General features: G+C 36.9%; 1 protein-coding gene across 2 annotated transcripts in view; it reads left to right on the forward strand.

Moving 5' to 3' along the window:
- Positions 1–11,162: 11,162 nt before the first annotated feature.
- Positions 11,163–20,479, forward strand: part of LOC148849484 (WD repeat-containing protein DWA2-like) — a 34,966-nt gene continuing 25,649 nt past the window's right edge. The window contains exons 1-6 of one of the 2 annotated variants that reach the window (XM_088949323.1): positions 11,292–11,601; positions 11,674–11,732; positions 11,847–11,930; positions 12,073–12,205; positions 13,146–13,257; positions 17,907–18,006. In XM_088949323.1, the coding sequence (XP_088805449.1) occupies positions 11,688–11,732; positions 11,847–11,930; positions 12,073–12,205; positions 13,146–13,257; positions 17,907–18,006 (474 nt within the window). In that variant the 5' untranslated portion in view covers positions 11,292–11,601; positions 11,674–11,687. Of the gene's footprint in view, positions 11,733–11,846; positions 11,931–12,072; positions 12,206–13,145; positions 13,258–17,906; positions 18,007–20,479 lie in introns of both variants that reach the window. The other variant, XM_088949322.1, reaches the window with a different exon arrangement.

Below are 20,479 nucleotides of genomic sequence, written 5' to 3' on the forward strand. Positions count from 1 at the left end.
TCCCATAACCGTTGCTTCCTGAAGAACTTTCAGATTTGTAACTCCTAGATCTTCTTCTTCTTCTACCCCCCATTCCCCTTGCATGTGAAAAAACCCTATTTTCTTCGTTGATAAGAATCGCAAGGTATGTAGCAGTGGTTGGAGAGAGGGATCAAAAGGGGTGTCCCCACACACCCAAATCCCAAGGTCAGATGAATTCTCCTCTCCTCCCCCAGTGGTGGCACCACCAACTCCCCCAAGCCTGTGCCACCAATTTCAGCCTCAAGATCACCAGCTTTAGAGTTCAACAATGGCATGATCAGCTTTGGGGTCCAAAGAATGTCTTGGCCTGAGCATAGCCTCAGGCGAACATGAAAACCTCACTCCCTTCGACCACCAGCATCTCTCTGAGTTCACATAGATCAGATTTTGTCAAATATGCAAATCTTATCATGGGAAATTCTCTAGAGCACTAATGAAAATCAAGGTATGGATGCATGGTCGTAATGCATCAAACTTTTAGAATTAGACATTATAGAGAGGAGGATGTGTGTAGTGAGTACACTTGCACAATTGCACTAAGGCAAGCTATGTTTGGTTTGAAAGAAAAGCTAGGGGAAAATGTACAAGGTTTGTATAAGTTTCCTTACCTTTTCTTTCAAACCAAACATAGCTTGCCTTAGTGCAATTGTGCAAGTGTACTCGCTACACACATCCTCCTCTCTATAATGTCTAACTCTAAAAGTTTGATGCATTACAACCATGCATCCATACCTTGATTTTCATTAGTGCTCTAGAGAATTTATTCCAAATTTTCATAGGAAGCGGTTCCACTCCCACACTATTATAGGTGAATTATCAAGTGTGTGTTGCAACAAACACACCACTCATAAGAGATATAGACTCATTAAATGTATGAACTCAACCTTCTAATTAACATTGCATCGAACACTATTTATACCATTAGGATGGATAACCAAAATATATATGCTTCACCAATCTATCAATGATTTGTGCTTACCCATTGAACATCCTTCATGGGGTCTCAAATCATAGAGGTTGGGTTGCCACCACTACAAATTTAACTCATGGGCTTCAACCCTATCTCCTTTGATGTCTTAAGTAATGACTTTCTAATTAGCCCCTTAGTCAAAGGATTCTTTTATGATCTTACAAACTAAAGTATGACCACACCATCACTTAGGAGTCTTTTCACAATGTTGTGTCTCAATAGAATGTGCCAATTCTTCCCATGGTAGGTATCACTCTTTGCTCTTACAATCGCAACTTAGCTATTGCAATGCTAGAAATAGAAGGAATAGGTTTTTCCAATAAGGGTATATCAACCAATAAATTACGAAGCCATTGTGCTTTAACATCAACATGTTCTAAATCAATAAATTTAGGTTCCATAGTTCATTATGCGATGAAAGTTTGTTTTGTGAATTTTCATAAGATGGCTCCACCTCCTAGGGTGAAAACATAACCACAAGTGGATTTGGTTTCATCAGAATCTAAAATCCAATTAGCATCACAATATCCATTTAAAGCGACAAGATATCCATCATAGTCAATTCCTAAATCCATAGTATCTTTAAAGTACCTCAAAATTCTAAGTAAGGCATTCTAGTGGTCTTGTTTGGGGTTATAAGTGTATCTACTTGGTTTGCTAACAATATATACAATATTCAGACATTTATAATTCATGAAAAATATTGAACTATCAATGATTCTAGAATACTCACATTGTGCAATTTTATCGCCATGTTTTTTTCTTTAATTTAATACTAGGATCATATGGTGTTCTTATAGTAATACATTTAAATTGATTGAACTTTTTCTTTAATATCTCTACAATGAGATTGTGTTAAAGCCACGACATATAATCGTATCAACTTTTCTCAAGTCTTTCATATCAAAGTTAGATGAAAAAAGCCTCTTAGTGAGCCTATAGTTATTGAGCCTAGATTAGTTTTATTGTCTAGGTATCGCATCACTAATTATGGGCATTCTAGTCATTTTGATGTAATGTTCAAATCTTAATATAAATTAAGTTATAGGCCAACTGAGAACACTTTTACTGCCCATTCATTCTTTTCTTCTATTCTCTTCATTTCATGCTCTTATTCTATATCAAATCAACAAGCATGGTATCAGATCATTAATCGGCTTAACTATTGGCTATTTCTAGTCCTTTTTTTTTCATTCTCTTTTCTTCGATCTTTTTTTTTTTTATTTGTTCTTGTGAAGAAGAATTGTAACTTACAAAGAGGTATATATCTAGGGTTTCTCTTTGGGTGTAGGGACCAAAGAGAATTTTTCCCAAATTATGCATGCCGTACTAAAACTTATTTACAACAACTAATAGCCATCTGACTACTAGAGAGATTTGTTAGAGCAAATCTAGAAGGAGGACTGAGTGGATAGTCCTAGATTTAGCCTAAAGGGTGGTTTCTAGTGCAACCAATTATGGGTGTAAGGTTTCTAGGTGTAGTCAATTACAATTATAAAGTTTTTATAGCATCTGGAAGGTGTAAGGAGGCACGAATGTTGTTGTTTTGTCCAACAAGGTATTGTTATCCGTTCGACTTTAGTTTCAACAGGGTATTAACCCATTCTTTTGGTGACAACAATTAAGTATTGTTGTTAGAAGAGAAACATGTCAACAATCTAAGGAGAAGTGTCTTTTCAGGACAACCAAGCTATTCGGAGAGCCTCAAACCTTTATAATCCTAACTAGTGTAGCCTACAAATCACTAGTGTGTTGTTGGATGAATATAATTTCAGAGAATTGTCTATTTCAACAAAGTTATTCATCGTCTCCCAAGATCTTATGGGCTATATAAATGAAAAGAAGAAGAAACCCAAGGAGGAGGATGCTAAATACTTAACTTGGTATAGAGAAAATGCTACTATTATGTCTTGGTTACTTGCTTCAATGACTCTGACGACAACAAGAACTACTCAACACTTTTCTACAACCTTCAAGATTTGGGAAAAAGTGTCTAAAACATGTAGACAATGGAAGAACAATGCAAGAATTTACAGATTAACACAAGATATTGCTACCTTAAAACAAGGGGATATGTCTTGTAGACATTCATGGGCTCTTAAATGGGCTCTACCCCCATAAACTCAAATTTGCTCATGAGCCTTAGTATGGGTCATTCTATTTGGATCATGCCCCATACTCTCAAATATGTGCATGGGCATTAACAGTTGGGCTTTGCTTTTGTAAATCCATTAGTATAATGGAATGGTCCATGTGGGACTCACTATGAAGTCAAGTTCAAGTTCAAACAAATTCAAATGTGAATTACAAATCTTATTGATTTATAAATAATCCAACTAGAACCCATTTCAAATTCTTTAGATGGAAATCTAGTCAATAATTAAAGAAAGAACAATTAATTAAAAATCATTATCTCTATAAATGGAAAATTACCAACCCTATTCTCTATGAAAGGTAACTAGAACCATTCAAACCTCTAATCAATCAAAGCACATCTTTGCATAGATGGAAATTAGTCAATGATTGAAGAAAGAATTATGAATGATAAATTATTCTTTCCAAAATGACAATAATTATAACATTTCACTCTCAATAAAGGATAAGAAGAGCTAATCAAGCCCTCAATTAAGGGGATTAAGATATTAGACTAAGAAATTTATAAATAGGGTTCCCATCAAGAGGGAGGAGACTTTTGGTCAAGGAAAAAAGTTAAGTGAAGTAAGAATGCTCATGGAAAGAATGAAGCACATATACCATTTTCTTGAGAGCAAAGCAACAACACTCTTGAAGTCTTGTAGAATCATTCTCTTGATAAAGCATTCAAAGCCCGATTAAAGGAAGCAATCTCCATCACTGTCTAAAGTACGGGAACACATCATTCGACCCTCAACTTTAATTCAAATCCAAATCGTCAAGTTGCAAGAAATACATCATTAAGAGATAATCAAAGGTTTTATATCTTTTGTAAAAGAATTCAAATCTAAAGAATTTGCATCCCATTCATTTCAAATATGTAAAAATCAATTTATTTGAATTTGCCTTCATTTTTCTTGTATTTGGATTTATACACGAAATTTGTGTCCACACAACCATCCACTTTTAATGGTCGAGAAAATAAGGAGTCATTAACTAGGTTACAATCTTACATTAGGCTAGGTCATATGTCCATTTTTTTTATGAAAGAATTGTTTCTTAAGTTGTTTCAGTCTATTTCGAGTGGGGATACACTTAGAGTGGTGTTGATCATACTTTGCTTATAAGGAAATAGAGTGAAAAGATTGAAGGAATATGGATGTACATGGTAATCACAAAAAATGATCCATAAGAGATGAAAAGATTGAAGGAATTATTAACATTTAAATCTAAGATTAAAAATCTAGGTCATTTAAGATACTTCATTGGAATTGAAGTTGCAAAGTCACAAGAAGGCATATATATATGTATATATATATATGTTAAATAAAGCATGTGCTTGATCTACTAGAGGAGACAGATGGGGAGTAGACCAACAAATACACTGATAGAGAAAAATCATAGTCTTTAGGATTTTGTTGGTGAAGACTACTCTGACAAACAAAGGTATCAAAAGATAATAAAAAATTGATATATTTGTCCATTAATTAAATATAGCTCATGCAGCTCACATGATGAACTAGTTTATTCATGCTCCTAAGATTTTCCACATGAAGACAGTTGAAAGGATTCTTATGTGTTTGAAGACCTATCTAAGGAAAGAAATTTTATTTAAGAGATACAATAAACACTAGATAGAAGCATATACTGATGTTGATTGGGCTGGATTGATTAAAAATAGGAAGTCTACTAGATATTGTACATTTGTTGGGGGAAACTTGGTTAATTGGAAATTGATGGTCATCTTAAATTGTACTATGACAATAAAGTTGCAATCAATATTGATATTAACCTGTTACAATATGATATGACTAAGTACATCAAAATTAACCGACATTTGTGAGATAAAGAATTGTCTTTGGCAAGTTTTTTTTTTTTTTTACATGCCCTCAAATGTGTGGATTGTTAATGTTGTGACAAAATACATTTTTTAACAAAGTTTCTTGGTTTACTTGGCAATCTAAACACGACTCACATCTATGCTTAGTTTGAGGGAGAGTGTTATAACAAGTGGCTCTGTGCTTGTGGACCCTTTTGTCTTATTTATATTTTAGTTCGTTTCACTATTGTGGCCTATAGATATTGGGCCTAGATTAGTTTTATTCTTTAAGTGTCCCATCACTAATTAGGAACATTCTAATTCTTTTGATGCAATCTCTAAATTTTAATATAAATTAAGTTTTAGGGATGACTACTTTTGCCGCTCATTCATTCTTCTCTTCTCTTTTATCTCTCTTCTTTTCATCATTTCTTGCTCTTCTTCTCTATAAAATCATCAAACAATAGCCCCTACTATAAGCAAAGTAAATGCATTGCTATGTTGCCATTTGGTATTCATTAGAAACCACTAAAATTATAGAATAAACCTAACTTTAATATTGGATTTAGATGTAACTTCAACAAAAATAAATGGAATTAAGTCATTTTGAAAGCTGTAAAATCTAGAATAGTATGACTTTCTGATAAAATTATTTCTCTATGATACTTTGTGCCCGTTTTTGTTAACAAACACATGAAGAGGCCATTACTTACATCATTGATCACCATATGAAGATCACAATTCAAATAATGCACAAGGATATTGTTGTTGTATTAGTGTGATGTCCACCCGATTTTTGGTAGATGTATTGTTGTATTAGGAATCTTACGTTTCTTATGATATATACATTGGCTCAAACTTCTATTTACTCCCTTTAAATTAGTTTTCATGGTGGAAGTTGTAAAAGAAATTTAAAACTTAGGTCCTATTTGGTTTGCGATTAGAATTAGAATCAAAATCAAAATCTATTGGAATTGGAGTTGGAATTGCTTATTCCCCTTACCTATTTGGTTCAAATGGAAACTGAATTTGATTCCTTAAGATATGCATGACTACCAATGAGGGTTACCATCAGATAAAGAAAAATAGGATTAGGGAGTTAAGCCACTTGTCTTTTATTTATTTATTATTTGTTGTCAAGTCAGAAGGATATTCTCATTCCTTGGGAGGGGGATTGAAATGGGAATTAAAATTGGAATCCCTTAAAATGGGTCAATCTGATTCTAAATCTAAACATTTATTTATGCAAAGCAAAAAACCTCTTATACTTGGGGTGAAAAGAAATAAAGGGTTCAACTATCATGATGGAAAGACATAATACAAAAAAAAACAATCAATTGACGTCATAAAAGTGGTACCTAATTAGGTGAGTTCCCAACTTCATTAAAATTTATGGAGGTTATGATTGATCAAAGCTTTTTTAGTATTATGTTTTTGTAGTATCATAATTTTTTCAAAAAAATAGCTATTTAAATGACAATACTAAGTTTTCAAAACATTATAACAATCATGGGTGTTTCATGTGTAAAGAATATGGGGGAGGAATATGGATCTGCTCCTCACTCTAATCTCGTAGCATATTCCAATCATATATTGGGAACATCTCCCGCAATTGTATGTTATTATTCATGGGAGATGTTTCCAATACACAATGGGATGTGGCAACAAGGTTGGTGTGAGGAGCGTTCTGTGAGATCCCAATTCATGGGAGATAACTAATAGAAGGAAGTTATTAAACTACAATGGTACTTTAAATCATTTATTCCATTGGGGTGCTTTTAAGTATTTGTCATAATTTCAAGGGTATTTTAAATATTTTCTTGAAAACTTATAACCTTCATCTAACACCTTAATGTGGTTTAAACATTTAGATTTTTTTTCCAAGTAAAAGACTTAAACATACCCTAAGTTTTTTAAATAGACTTAAATATACTTTGTGGGCTGACCCCACTGGACTTAAACATACCTTCATCAATGAAACAACTCATTCAAAAATTTTAAAATCCTATTTTACCCTTCTAAACAGGAAAGAGAAGTGAGGTGGAGGAAGAATAAGAAGAAAAGAAGAAAGTTAAGTTATAATTCTTATCTGAACTAGAAAATGTTCAGATAAGAATTTATTTGTCAATCAATCTTCTAATATGCTCGTCTTTGATTCAACAGGTCAATATCATAACCTTTTAATTTGTCATTATAAAAACTAATACATAGTTCAATTCCAAAAGATTACAACAAATTCAATTGGCCAATCACATAGACTTTAGGCAAATAGAGGAGTTGGAAGTGAATTATTATAATCCTATTATAAGTGTTTTTTACCTAATGCGAAAGAAAATAAAAAGAGTGAGGAATGTTGTCATCAAATTCCTTCTCTCTTGCCCCATAAATTATTTCAGACATAATTCAAGTGAATTTTAACCATTTTCTAAAAAATCGGTAGTTCTGCTATGAATAGTTCTCATTTTTATAGTTATTTGTATTGGGATTGGCAATGGAATTTTTTTTTTTAGTTAATGTACTTGTTCAGAGATCCATACTAGGCATAAAATTGGAGAAGGGAGAGATTTATGGGGATGATGTGGCATATATATATATATATATATATATATATATATATATATATATATATACTATATGTCATATAAATACTATATATAATATATTTTACAACTTTTAATGTACTTAAATATGGTGGATGGATGATAAGTTTCTTAAATTTTAAAACAAATTACTAGGGTTTAAGCCTTTTGACTTATATTTTCTTTAAAATACATGCATAATAATGTAATATGTATAATAAATAGTCGTTAATTAGCATAAGTAAAGAAGTGGATTAATGATAATTAAGTAATTTGTGAAAATAAGAGGTCTTGGGTTTAAATCTTGTTAACAACATTTTAAAATTTCACTTATGTATGAACCCGGGCGGTTTCATGAAACTGGGACCGGTTCACCAATTTTCTAGTTCAACCGACCAATCAGTCGGTTTTTAGTGGGTTTTGAGCAAGTGCAGTTATTGGGGTGGGTGGGACTGAACCAATCAGGGCCTTGGGTCATGGTTCAACTGGCCGATCTGGTCCAATTTTCTAAACACTGGTTTTAGTAATTGATCTGATTTATTCAGTTTATTGTATTTTAATGAATATGCACTTCTTTTTTTTTTAAGAATAGAAATGTACTACACACAACGAGGGGCAGTATGTTGCCAAAAGTTAGCAGAACAAATAAGAAGAAGAGAATGGGTAAGAGATGATGTACTAAAATCTAAAGATGCAGAAGAAGAAAGAGCCTCATGAGCAAGTCAGTCAGCAGCCTAATTTGCTTCTCTAAAAACATGTTGATACTGACAACCTCCTTTGATCAAATCTCGCATCCACAAGCAACTTGAGATAATACCTTTCAACTTCCAAGGAATATCCACCTTCCTTTTGAGGTAAGAGATGACAAGAGACAAATCACCCTCAATGATGATAGAAAATTCCCCGTAATTTGTAGATTGGACGTGGGCTTCCCATGTGGCCCCGGCTTTAGCCTGGTTGATAAAGCAAGAACCAAGTTTATAAGCTTTGACCGCAAGTACCTTACCAAGATGATCATGGACTATATAGGCCACTGAACATTTTTCATCACTATTGCGAGAGGCATCAAAGTTTATTTTAGGGTAAATTTCTTAAACTACCCTTATGGTTTAGCTAATTGATTAAGTGTATCCTTACTGTTTGAAAATTGACTGATGCTACCCCTACTATTTTTGACAATTGTCTAAGTCTTACCAATGTCGTTAAACATGGACAAAAAGTCTAAAATGTCCATTTTACCCTTTAACTCAAACACCCAATTGATCAGTAAAATTTCTTTTTTATCCCTTGTTTTAACCCATATGTGTGGGTTCACTTAGCTTGGATGAGTGGCCACCGATCTCTATTCACTGTAGCTAGCATCGATCTCTGCTCGAAGGAAACACCAAAGCATCAGCTATCGTTGGTCTCTGGAAGGATACCTGTTGATGATCTCTACCGCTACCAAAATTTAGGGTTCCACCACTACCGAGGTTGCCTGTTCCCTTGGATGCCACCATTAGAGCCGATTTGCCTTGCGGTCTGAACCCAAAATTTCTTGCCAAACTACCAAGAAACTCATCCATGATTTGTCATTTTTTTTTTCTAGCTTCCCTAGATCTGGGCGCAATTGAGATGGGAGGGGAGAATCCAAATAAGACATTTCGATTCTCAAAGTGCAAATTAGGAGGAAGCAAGGTGGGGGATTTATGCAATGCCGATCAATCTTAGGTGATGTGATTTGTGATGAAGGTAAAACAAGAAAAGGTGGAATAAAGATTGAGGATGTAGCTCACGAGCCTAGCCCCCTTGCTTTAGTTGACGCATTGGAGATTGGGGATGCAATTGGCGATTAGGGGAGTTGTTCTATAAGCTGATGGACCAAAGATTGAGGATGTAGCCGATGAGCCCAACCCCCTTGCTTTAGACGTTGACTGTTGCTATTACCTGAAAACCAAAAATGAGGAGAAAAATAAACCTGATCTTAGTATAAGTATCTGTTAGATCTCAGGAGACGTCGGTTCGACCCCTCTCTCTCTCTCTCTCTCTCTCTTTCTCTCTCTCTCCTTCTTCTTCTTCTTCTTCTCTCTCCCTTATTTCATCACCGCCGCTAGCATCGGACCCCTCCAACTCTGCCCTTCCCTCTCTCTCTCTCTCCCTCCCCTTCTTCCCCTTCGTTTTCTCTCTCTCTCTTGTTGATCTATTTCATCTCCTTTAACTTTCATCACAGCAGGGGATGAGGGCCATGAGGCCTCTACGTTTGTGGATGAACTCGGAGAAAGATGTTGATATAGAAGTCGATGATGTTGCAGAGAGACGATGATATCACTGTAACATGGTTGAAGCTCATTTCCAATGATTCATCAAACCATGGACCACCCCTACTGTAAATCAGGCATACATGGGTTGGGGGAAGATTTGGGCTGATTGTTGTCACTAACCTCTGGGTACGATGCGACAGTTGATAGAGACGGAGGCGGTTGGAGGAAGATAGAGGGAAGAGAGAGAGAGAGGTTGAAGGAGGAAAGGGGGTGTTGGGTCGAGAGGAAGGGGATGAGGGTAAAATTGGGTTTTAAAAAATTTTAAGCATCACATGGTGTCACGTGTGTATGGGGTTTGACGAAATATTAATGGATGCTAACAGTAAGGGTGGAGCTAGACAATTGTTAGAAACAGTAGGGGTAGCGCCAGTCAATTTTCAAACAACAAGGGTACATTTAGTCAATTAGCTAAACCAAAAGGGTAGTTTAAGAAATTTACCCTTTATTTTAATATATCCATATTTTGGAGCATTCCAACTAAGGCAATGTTCGACACTGTGTTCATCTCATGGATGGGACCGATCTCGTCCATAGGATGAACACCCATTCTACAGGCTATGGATGGGGGTCCCATCCACACCCCAAATTTTCATCCAAGGAAAAATCTTGTGATTAGAGACCATCCACACTTGATTTTTGATCCCATACTTCACACTTTCCCTCAAAGGTTGAAACCCTATTGTTAGTTTCACATTTTAATATTTTGTTAATAAAATATTAATTATTTTACTTATTTTTTATTTTTAAAAATTGTAATGTTTTATCAATAAAATAATATTTAAAATTTTTAAAATTTTAATTATTTTTATAACAAAATAATATTTATTGGTTAATATTAATATTAATTCATTGATGCATTTTCAATATATTTATCATAGAAAATGCAAAAATTAGATAATTATGATTAACTGTGTAGGTCAAGGTTTTCGAATTGCCGTTGATCCGAACGGTCAGACTGTTCGACCCAGGAACCATCCAAGCAAGTGGTTCTGTTTTACCCCAAACTTGGTTTTTGGCCAAAACCCGTTGAAAAAGTCAACAACCTGTTGACCCAAGCGATCAAACCATCAACCCATTGATCCCGTTCAATGGCTTTTTACTATTATCATTTTTTTAATTTGTTTGTCAGAACAGGCCGCCCATTCGAATCAGACAATCGGACCATCGACCCGAAACCCGGTGGCTAGAACGGTTCCATTTTCTGTGGGTACAAACTGATCTAGTGCACACAATTTGTCCACAGTTCAGATTCAGAACAGTTATAAACTATAGTATGGTATAGAATGATCTTAATTTGTTTTCAAATCTTATGAATATGATAGATGTACCAAATTTACTCCATAAAAATTTTTCATAAACATATCGAGAGATATATGTATAATGATTGAAATGGGACTAAACTCATTGAATATGCACTTCTTTTGAAGGTTTCTGCCCCCCTCCCTTCTCCCAACACATTTTCATTTTCGGGGGGATTGAATGAGAAAACCAGTATGAAACTAGGGTATTTACGTGATCTGCCTTGAAATGGTCTTCCTGTGCTAGAGAGAGTCCCTTTTCTTTGTCAATCAGGTTTTATACTCAACTGTTGATACAGAAGGAGAGCGGTAGATTTTGAAAATTTAAAATAAAATGAAGGATAAAAAAGTCGCAATACTCTTTTTTGAAAACGTTGCAAGTTTTTTACCCCTTTTTGGGTAGAAAACGTGGTTTAAACATCCACAGTTGAAAAGAGCATTCCATCCATTTTTCAAAAGGAGCGAAATTAAACTAAGGAAGGTAAAGGCCATTGTTGACGATGAAATAGCTCGCTCTTCTTGCGGCTAGTACAAGCTGAATTTTCAGGTGCAGGTGCAGGTGCAGGAATGCAGGGAGGATCAACGGGCGTCGGTTATGGTCTCAAATACCAGGTGATCCGAAAACCTGGTATTAATGGTTTTATCTCTCACTCTCAGGAACCATTATTGAATATTAATGGTTTGCTCCTCTTAAACCCTACTACTTTTTTTCTACAATTATTCCAGGCCAGATGCATTGTAGATGTCAAGGCAGATACAGATCACACCAGCTTCATTGCCGGTACTCTCAGCCTCAAGGAGGAAAACGAGGTATTTTTGTTTTCCCGTCGTTTCCCCGCAATTTGACACATTTTCACTAAGTTACCGCCAAGATCCATTTTCAATTCCTTTAGATTAGAATTTATTTAGCATAATTTATTTTTCTCTGTCTGTGTTCTTTGTGAAATTACAGGTCCATTTGATCAGACTTTCTTCGGCTGGAACTGAGCTCATTTGCGAGGGTTTGTTTTCTCATCCTAACGAGATCTGGGATCTCTCCTCCTGCCCCTACAATCCCCGAATCTTCTCCACTGTTTTCTCATCTGGTAAGCAATTGAAGCCTTTCTTGCGATATCATGTGTCCCATATTTTAATGTGTTATGTGAACCGGGGTTATTTTTGATCTTTTCCATGGCCGACACCTGAAGTAATTGCATGAACTACTATATGGTACTATTCAAATTAGCAGATTAGGGCTATATAGAGGTCGATGGCTCCCTTATGTGGTTTTAGGTGTATTAGTTCATGTCACTACTGGCGTATTCGGGAAATCTCTCCCGGATGCATTCCTGGGATGCAACATCTATATTTGGGGTTTTGTTGGAGTTGGCATTTGAACATTCGTTTTCGTTTGATTCTGAAGAATTTCAGATAATGCTTGTGGCCTTGTAATAGCGTAGGAGCTAATGATCCCCAACTTTATTATAAGCTGTGTCAAACTGTGGATGCCCCTTTTGATTTATACAAACATTGCCTTTTATTCCAGATGTCATTTTTCACAATATGCACCTCAATATTAATGGCTCTGGTTTATCCATCAAAAAAGAAAAAGAGAAGAAACGTTTATGATTCTGATTGCTGAACCTTAACCAGGAGACAATGTGTTTTAAGTACCCTCTTAAAATGGCTCACTGGCTTGAAATCTTGGAAGTATAATTATGAAATTTCTAAATCTTCTCTACGATTTGATTTAACTTCAAAGTAAAAGTGTAAAGGAGTGTTTAGACCTTGATTTACATCTGCACACTAGATTGCAGTAATCATTTTGACGAGAAAGAAAAGTTTTTTCTCCTAACCATAATATTCCACTGCCACATGGGGTTTAATTAACAATATAACTTCTTTTTGAACTTTCAGGCTAATTCGTTTGTTGTAAATATAATTTCCTCCTCTATTTATTTTTTGTTTATTTTTTTTTGCTTTGGATTCTAAGTGTTAACATAGATGGTATAATGGTGGTTTTCGTGGTGCTATATTTTGTTGAAGGTGAGTCATATGGAGCAGCTGTTTGGCAAATCCCGGAGTTATATGGGCAATCAAATTCTCCACAACTGGAACAACTTGCATCCCTTGATGCCCATACTTGCAAGATCAAATGGTTAATTTCTCACTGCTAGTTTTACATTTTTTTTCCCTACATGCCAAAGTAAAGCATTTATAATCTACCATTACTCAATTATTTGATCTGTTGATGCAGGAGTCAAAGAGTCTAAAGTGGCTCTTTCTTTCTTGAATATTTGGCAATTTTGTATTTTGGATAGTAGTTTTTTTTTTGAAACTGTAAGGTAAAGTAATTCATTAAAATCAAAAAGTCGAAATGCAATAGATCCCCTGTACAATGAGGAGCTATTACAGAGGATGTACATATGCGCAATACAGCCAAACCCCTGAACAAAGAGAAAACTATAAGCTCCTTACAAAAATGATCAAGATAAAAAAGAACAAGTATGTCTGTTTCTGAATAAAGGGTGACTTGCCAACCACGAATGAACCATCCTCAGAATCCTGTTAAGAACCTCTTCCTTTGATGTCTGACTCCCTTCAATGATTCTAGTATTTCTTTCACACCACACTGCTCAGAAGACTGCTGTGGGGAGGATGCTCCGTGCTACCTTTCAAGCCCTGCTTAAACCTCCTGAGAACCAAACCCCTATGAATCCCTTCACATCAGACGGGAAGCATAATTTACCGCCAAACAAGTCCAACAGTCTTACCCAAACCCAGTAAGTAAACTCACAGTGTATCAGCAAATGGCTAGAAGGCTCCACATTTCCATTGCATAAAGTGCAAGCAATATCTGCCTCTTATAGCCAGATTTTCCTTAGTTAGGATCTTGTAGATTTCACAGAGAAAGAACCCTATTTCTCAAAGAGCCATTTCCTTTTATCCTCTCCTACTCCAGTTATCTCTGAGTCGTATAGAATCTGAAGCAAGATGACCAAAGAAGCCACCTCCCAATCATTTAAATTCCTCCTGAATTGAGGGTTCCAAGTACAATGTCCATTTTGCCTCTCCAAACAATCAGCTACTGTTGCATTCTTGTTCACAGAAATTTCAAACAGATCAGGGAATAAGGCCATTAGAGGGCCATCCCCACACCAGTAGTCCTTCCAAAAAAGCACCTTCTGACCATTGCCTACTTTGTATTTTATACCCTCCAAAAGCTGAGGCTGAATTTTCTGAATTGCCTTCCAATTTGAACACCCGTAAAGAGATCTTACTCCTTTTGTTTCCCACTCCTTGCTACTGGATCCATATTTAGATACACCTTCTCAACAGACTAACCTTGCTCGTTGAATCTCCATAACCACTTCCCTAGCAAGGCGGTGTTGTCATCTTTCACTGATCTGACCCCTAGACCCCCATTAGCCCTGGAGCTGCAGATTTTCTTCCAGTTCACCAAGTGGCATTTTTTTTTGATCAATAACACTTTCATTAAATCATCAGTAGAAAATTTATGGGAGGAAGACAAACACACTTATCTTCCAAGAGCCACAAAGAGCCTCATAAAAGGAAAAAAGAAAAAAAAAAGAGAAAAGAAGACACTAAAGTTACAGCTTAGCCCAAAACAGTGAATCCCTTTCTGCCCCTTGTTTAGCTAAACCGTCAGCTAGGGAATTAGCCAATCTTTTAACCCAACATGTCTTAACTTCCATCTCCCGCACCAGCCACATGAATTTCCTCCTCTCATTGTTGTACTTTCATAAACCATTTTGATCTTTAGTCAGCCACCTTATCACCACCTCTGAATCCCCTTCAATTATGAGTTTCTTGATGTTCAACTCCTTAGCTTTACGGACTCCTTCCATAACTACAAAGATCTCAATTCTAAAGGAGTCACCCACTCCAATTGGGCCTGAGAACATGGCAGAGATGACCCCATTTTCGTCCCTAAAAACACCTCCAATCCCCGATTGTCCCAGATTTCCCCTACTACATCCATCAAAGTTTAATTTCAAGAATTCACTAGGTGGGGGAGTCCAAGCCACATTCATTACTGACTTGGTCTGTGTGCAATTTGCAATTTCACCCCACTTCCTCATCATGTCATCCACAGTGTAATCTATGAATAGTTCCAAAGATTTCAGCCACTGTACCGCCCTAATATGTATGATAGCCCTCAGATCTGCTGCTCCTCTCTGGGTTTCTAAGAATATCCTGGAGTTTCTTTCTTCCCACAGTGTCCAACATACTGCAGTAGTCCTCTCCACATTATCCTTCCACTTTTTATCCGCCACCTGAAAAAGGTAGGGGAGAAAAGGCCCTGCAAGTCTTATGGGGGATTCCAGCTGCATCCAAATAAGGAGGAAGCCCAGTCCCAAATTGACCTCGCAAAGTGGCAAGACACCAGTAGGTGAAAACCAGTCTCCCTATCCGCTTTACATAGAACACACCACTGAGGTGACAAGCAAGTATTGGGTCTCTTCTTTTGGAGTGGATCACCAATGTTGATTCTTTCCAAATAGGCTTCCCAACAAAAACTACCAACCCTAGGAGGTATTGTTCTGCACCAAACCTCACCAACAGGGAAAGGGGGGAAGGTAGGACTGGTGGACTGACTTAAGACTTTGAAGAACGAAGCACAAGAGAAGATGCCATTGGGGGTAGGTGTCCAAATTCTAGAATCCGCCCTAGTGGGGTCTAAGACAACGTTATCAAGAAGTGCAATAAGGCTCGAAATACTATCGAGGTCCGAGTCCCTCAAATCCCTTCTTAGACCCAAGTTCCACCCAATATCAGAAGTGGAAGAGGACGGGGTGGTGAAAGACGAGATCGGCTCATTTTTCAAATCAGAAAGAGCATACAAAGAAGGAAACTGATCCTTTAAAGGGGCGTTCCCCACCCAGGTTTGTTCCCAAAATTTTATAGAGTTATCAGAATTCAAGTCATACTTGATATTAGGGGAGAAAACTAGTAGCATGTCATGAATGGCTTTCCAAGGAGAATTGCTTGTGGTCCTAGCTCTGATTCCAGCGTCCCATCCATTGTGCTCCACCCATGTATACTTGCCACTATTCTAGCCCATAGCTTCTCCTCCATAGGGAACCTCCACAACCACTTCCCCAACAGAGTCATATTCCTTCTCCTGATACTCCCAAACCCCACGCCACCACAAGACTTACTCCTACATTTTATCTCCCAGCTAACTATGTGATCCCTCTTCTCCTCTCCTAGCTCCCACAGGAAATCTCTCATTAGCTTCTCTAATCTATTAGCAACTTTCACTGGGATTTTAAACACCGACAGGAAAAAGATGGGTAAGTTAGCAAGCGTGGCCTTAATTGGTGTAATTCTCCCACCGAGAGAGAGGTAGTTCTTTTTCCAGGATACCGGTCTTTTTTCAAACCTTTCCACCACTGGATTCCAAAAGCTCTCTCTCATGGGATTATCACCTAATGGCAACCCTAAGTAGTTCAAAGGCCACCCCGAAACTTCACACCCCAACACTTCAGCACTCTCCTTGATCTCTCCCTCCTCCAAGTTTACCCCCACTACACAGCTTTTCCCAAGGTTAACCTTCAAGTTAGACATTTGCTCAAACAGTTATATCACCAACTTCAAGTTCTTGATAAAACTCACATTACCGCCTTCACAAAATAGAATCGTGTCATCAACAAACTGTAAGTGAGTGAGGGGGGTTTCCACCCTCCCAACTCTCCAGCCTCTAATGAGCCCTCTAGAATTTGCTCTGTGAATCAATTTCCCCAAAACCTCTGCAATTAGAATGAACAAGAAAGGAGACAGGGGGTCTCCTTGTCTTATACTCCTACTGGTTGGAAAGAGATCTACCACTGTCCCATTCACTAGCACTGAATAATGACAACTCCTGACACAACTCATGATCCACTTGCACCATCTAGCCCCAAATCCAAATTTAGTCAAAACTTTCCTCAAGAAATCCCAGTCCACCAAGTCATAAGCCTTTTCTAAGTCCAACTTACAGACCACTCCCTTCTTTTTATCCCTCTTAAAGTTCTCCACACTCTCATTAGCAATTAAAATCTGATTAGTAATTTGTCTTCCACTCACAAAGGCTCATTGATAGTGTGCAATGATATCGGGCAGTACCTTCTTCAACCTCAAAGACAACACTTTTGCAAGCTAATTGGCCTAAAATCCTTCGGGTGGGATGCATCTTTCTTTTTTGGAATTAAGGCTATAAATGTAGAGTTCACACCCGGATTGACAATTCCTCTCCTGAAAAACTCCTCAAACACCCGCAAGAGATCATCTTTCAAGATATCCTAACAGTCCTAATAAAAAGCCATTGTGAACACATCCGGCCCTGGATGCATCACCAAGTGGCATTTTGATTACTCCTTCCACCCCCTCCACAGAAAATCTCTCATCTTTTTTTTTTTCCTAATGCTGCAGACCATTTACTCCTTCCACACCCTCCATCCTCAACTGCATCTACATCATCTCTCCTGTCTTCATTATCCTAGTGAGTGAAACAGGTTTTGGTTGTAGACTTGTAGGTCTACTATTAAATTGATCAGGATGGCATGGATGCATAAATTCCTTCTGTTCTTAGTGCTTGGAACTGGGAGTGCGTGTGCATGAAAACCCAAGCACTCGGACATAAAATTTAATGCCTTAAAATTACAAGGCATTCTATTTGCCATTATACATGATCTACTTTAAACATTTTGATTTTCTTAACATTAAGAATTATCTCCTGATTCTTGCAATCAATTATCTTCAACTATCTAACTTATTACTTTTTAATGTATTTATGTTTGACAGCATTCTGTGGTGGCCATCTGGAAGGACTGATAAGTTGATTAGCATTGATGAAAGAAATATTTTCTTGTGGAGATTGGATTCTGCAAAAAAGACTGCAAAGGTGTGATCCACATGGGAATTCAGTGATCCAATAACAATTATCTATGATTAATTCCCCTCAAATGCATTGCTGCATTTAAGGTTTCTTGTTCCTCTCTTTCTGTTTTTAGAGTATCACAACTCTTATTTGAAGTTGTAAATTTCTGAAACTGCTGGTTACACATGTGCCTTATTAGAGTCTTGGTTTTATATGGTGGCATGTAGTCATCATGCATTTACGACTTTATTTGTTGCTTTTGTAGAGCTCAATTTTGATATTAATCTTCACTGAAAGTCAAGGAATAGGACATGTAATTATGTAGGTAGAAAATGATTACTTGGATAATGATACAGTGAAGGAAATGTCAAATGGTTATTGGAAATTGTAATCCATGGAATTTCCTGTTGTTGGTGGGTTTCCCTCAGAGTTGAGTCTTTCTATGATTGGCCATTAGTTTTCCTTGATATCATCTGTCCATCTATATGGGGCCACCTATATGAATCCTGTTTTGCCAATCCATTCTGTTTGGTGCCATTTCCATTGTCAAATTATGGGTGCTTGAATAATTTCTTACTACTTCACCCAAGTCCTTCTTGGCCTGCCCCTGACTCTTCTAGCCCCTTCAACTTGTAGCAGATCATTTCCTCAATAAAGTGCTGAAAATTAGTCATCAAAACCTTGGAAAATTTGAGTTCAAACTCCAAAAAGATGTCTTATGTTTGAAATTTTGGTTGAACTGGTTAGTTATTTTCCCTTTCTATCTAGGACTACTGCTTCATTGGACTTTCTTTTTCTTCTCTCTTGGTTCTGATTGGATATATTCTTTTGTTCCTACTGCTTTGCTTTATTAGCTACATTATTAACAGGTATTAGAGGCATTATCCTTTGGAACTTGGCTTCTTTTTGGTTTGCTGGAGTGTGTGGAATGAGAGAAATCATATGGTTTTTAAATGAAAAGGCATTTTCTGTTATTTTTTTTTTATTTGACTGGTAGTAGCTTTTTAATGAATTAGGATTTGACATTTGAAAACTATAGTTATTCTGATAGGAGGGATTTCATATTTAATTTGCATGTCGTTTTGCCTTTTGTGTATAGGGGGTCATATTTTGCGATCCTTGCGCTGCAATGGTTAGACTCAAGTAGGACACTGGGGAGGCATGTAATTCATGCTATGGGGTGTGTGTTGAAGGGGATGATGAAGTTTCATTTTGAATTTGCAGGTCATATGAAGTTTACATTGTGATGGAAGTAAGATGAGATTTTGGTGAGATTAATGGTATGGGAAGGGGAAGTGGCGTGGCATCTAAAAGGGCAGCTCAATGCACGAGGCTCCCACCAATGCGGGGTCTGGGGAGAGACCGATGCATGCAGCCTTACCCCTGCACATACAGAGACACTGTTTCCAAGATTTGAACCCTCGTCACCCAGGTTGCAATGGAGCAACCCAACTGTTGTATGACATTTGTCCAAGATTTTATTGGCTGAGTTCCAAAAACACTGGGATGAGTCGATGCTTTAAAAGGGGGGGAGCATATTGTTTGGTGTCTGAGATTTAGATGATCGTTATTGGATAGGGAAATGGAGGTGTGTACTACTTTGTTTGCAAGATTGGAGGCAGCTAAAATTGATCATACATTGTCAGACACAAGATGGTAGAAAGAATGTATGGATGAGAGGTTTACAATCAAGTCATAATATTGAAGCAACAATGGATAGACATGAGATACTGAAAAAAAATGAATGTAGTTACTCAGGGGTTGATGTTTTTGCTTGGTTGATTGCTTTGAATTGGATCTTAATCCTAGACACTTGATGCACCTTTTAAGTATTTGCAGTTTGACAGAGTCTATTTATTGTTTTCTTTTTACTGTTGTTAAGGCCAAATATAATGAGAAACAACAAAGCTATGGCTCTATTGAGTGTTATTCCTTTTGCAGTGTGTTGGGGTTGTATGAAAAGAAATAAACAGGCATATTTTTGAAGACAAAGTACAAGTTGAAAGGAAATTTGTGGTTGACGTTAACTTCTTAGTCGTGGTTGGGTGTTTTTTTTTTTTTTTTTTTTTTATCATCAAAGGAAACTTTTATTTGAAATTAGATTTAAGAAGTTTTACAACTTTGTGCATGGAACTAGAAGTCCCACACGATTACATATTTCTGTCCCTTTTACAATGCAGCCCAAAACAATTGTTGCATCAAAGCCCCTTGTTTAGCAAGATAATCAGCTAGCCCATTTGCACTCCTTCTAACCCATTTGAATTCTGCCTCTACCTCCCTTGCAACCTTTTCCACTTCCGTTATCACTTGTTTGAAGGTCCACGGAGTAGTTCTATTGTCATTAGCCCAAGAGATGATCGCCTTGGAAACCCCTTCAGCCTCAATTTGCCTCATTCCAAGTTGCTTGGCTATCTTCAATCCTTGTAGCAATGCCATTACCTCAACTTTTAGAGAGTTGCCCATGCCAAAAGGTCCAGAGAATAATGCTAATATCATC

The sequence above is a fragment of the Nelumbo lutea genome, chromosome 6 (genome assembly GCF_056320005.1).
Source record: "Nelumbo lutea isolate HS-2025 chromosome 6, American lotus-T2T, whole genome shotgun sequence".
Classification (NCBI taxonomy): Eukaryota; Viridiplantae; Streptophyta; class Magnoliopsida; order Proteales; family Nelumbonaceae; genus Nelumbo; species Nelumbo lutea.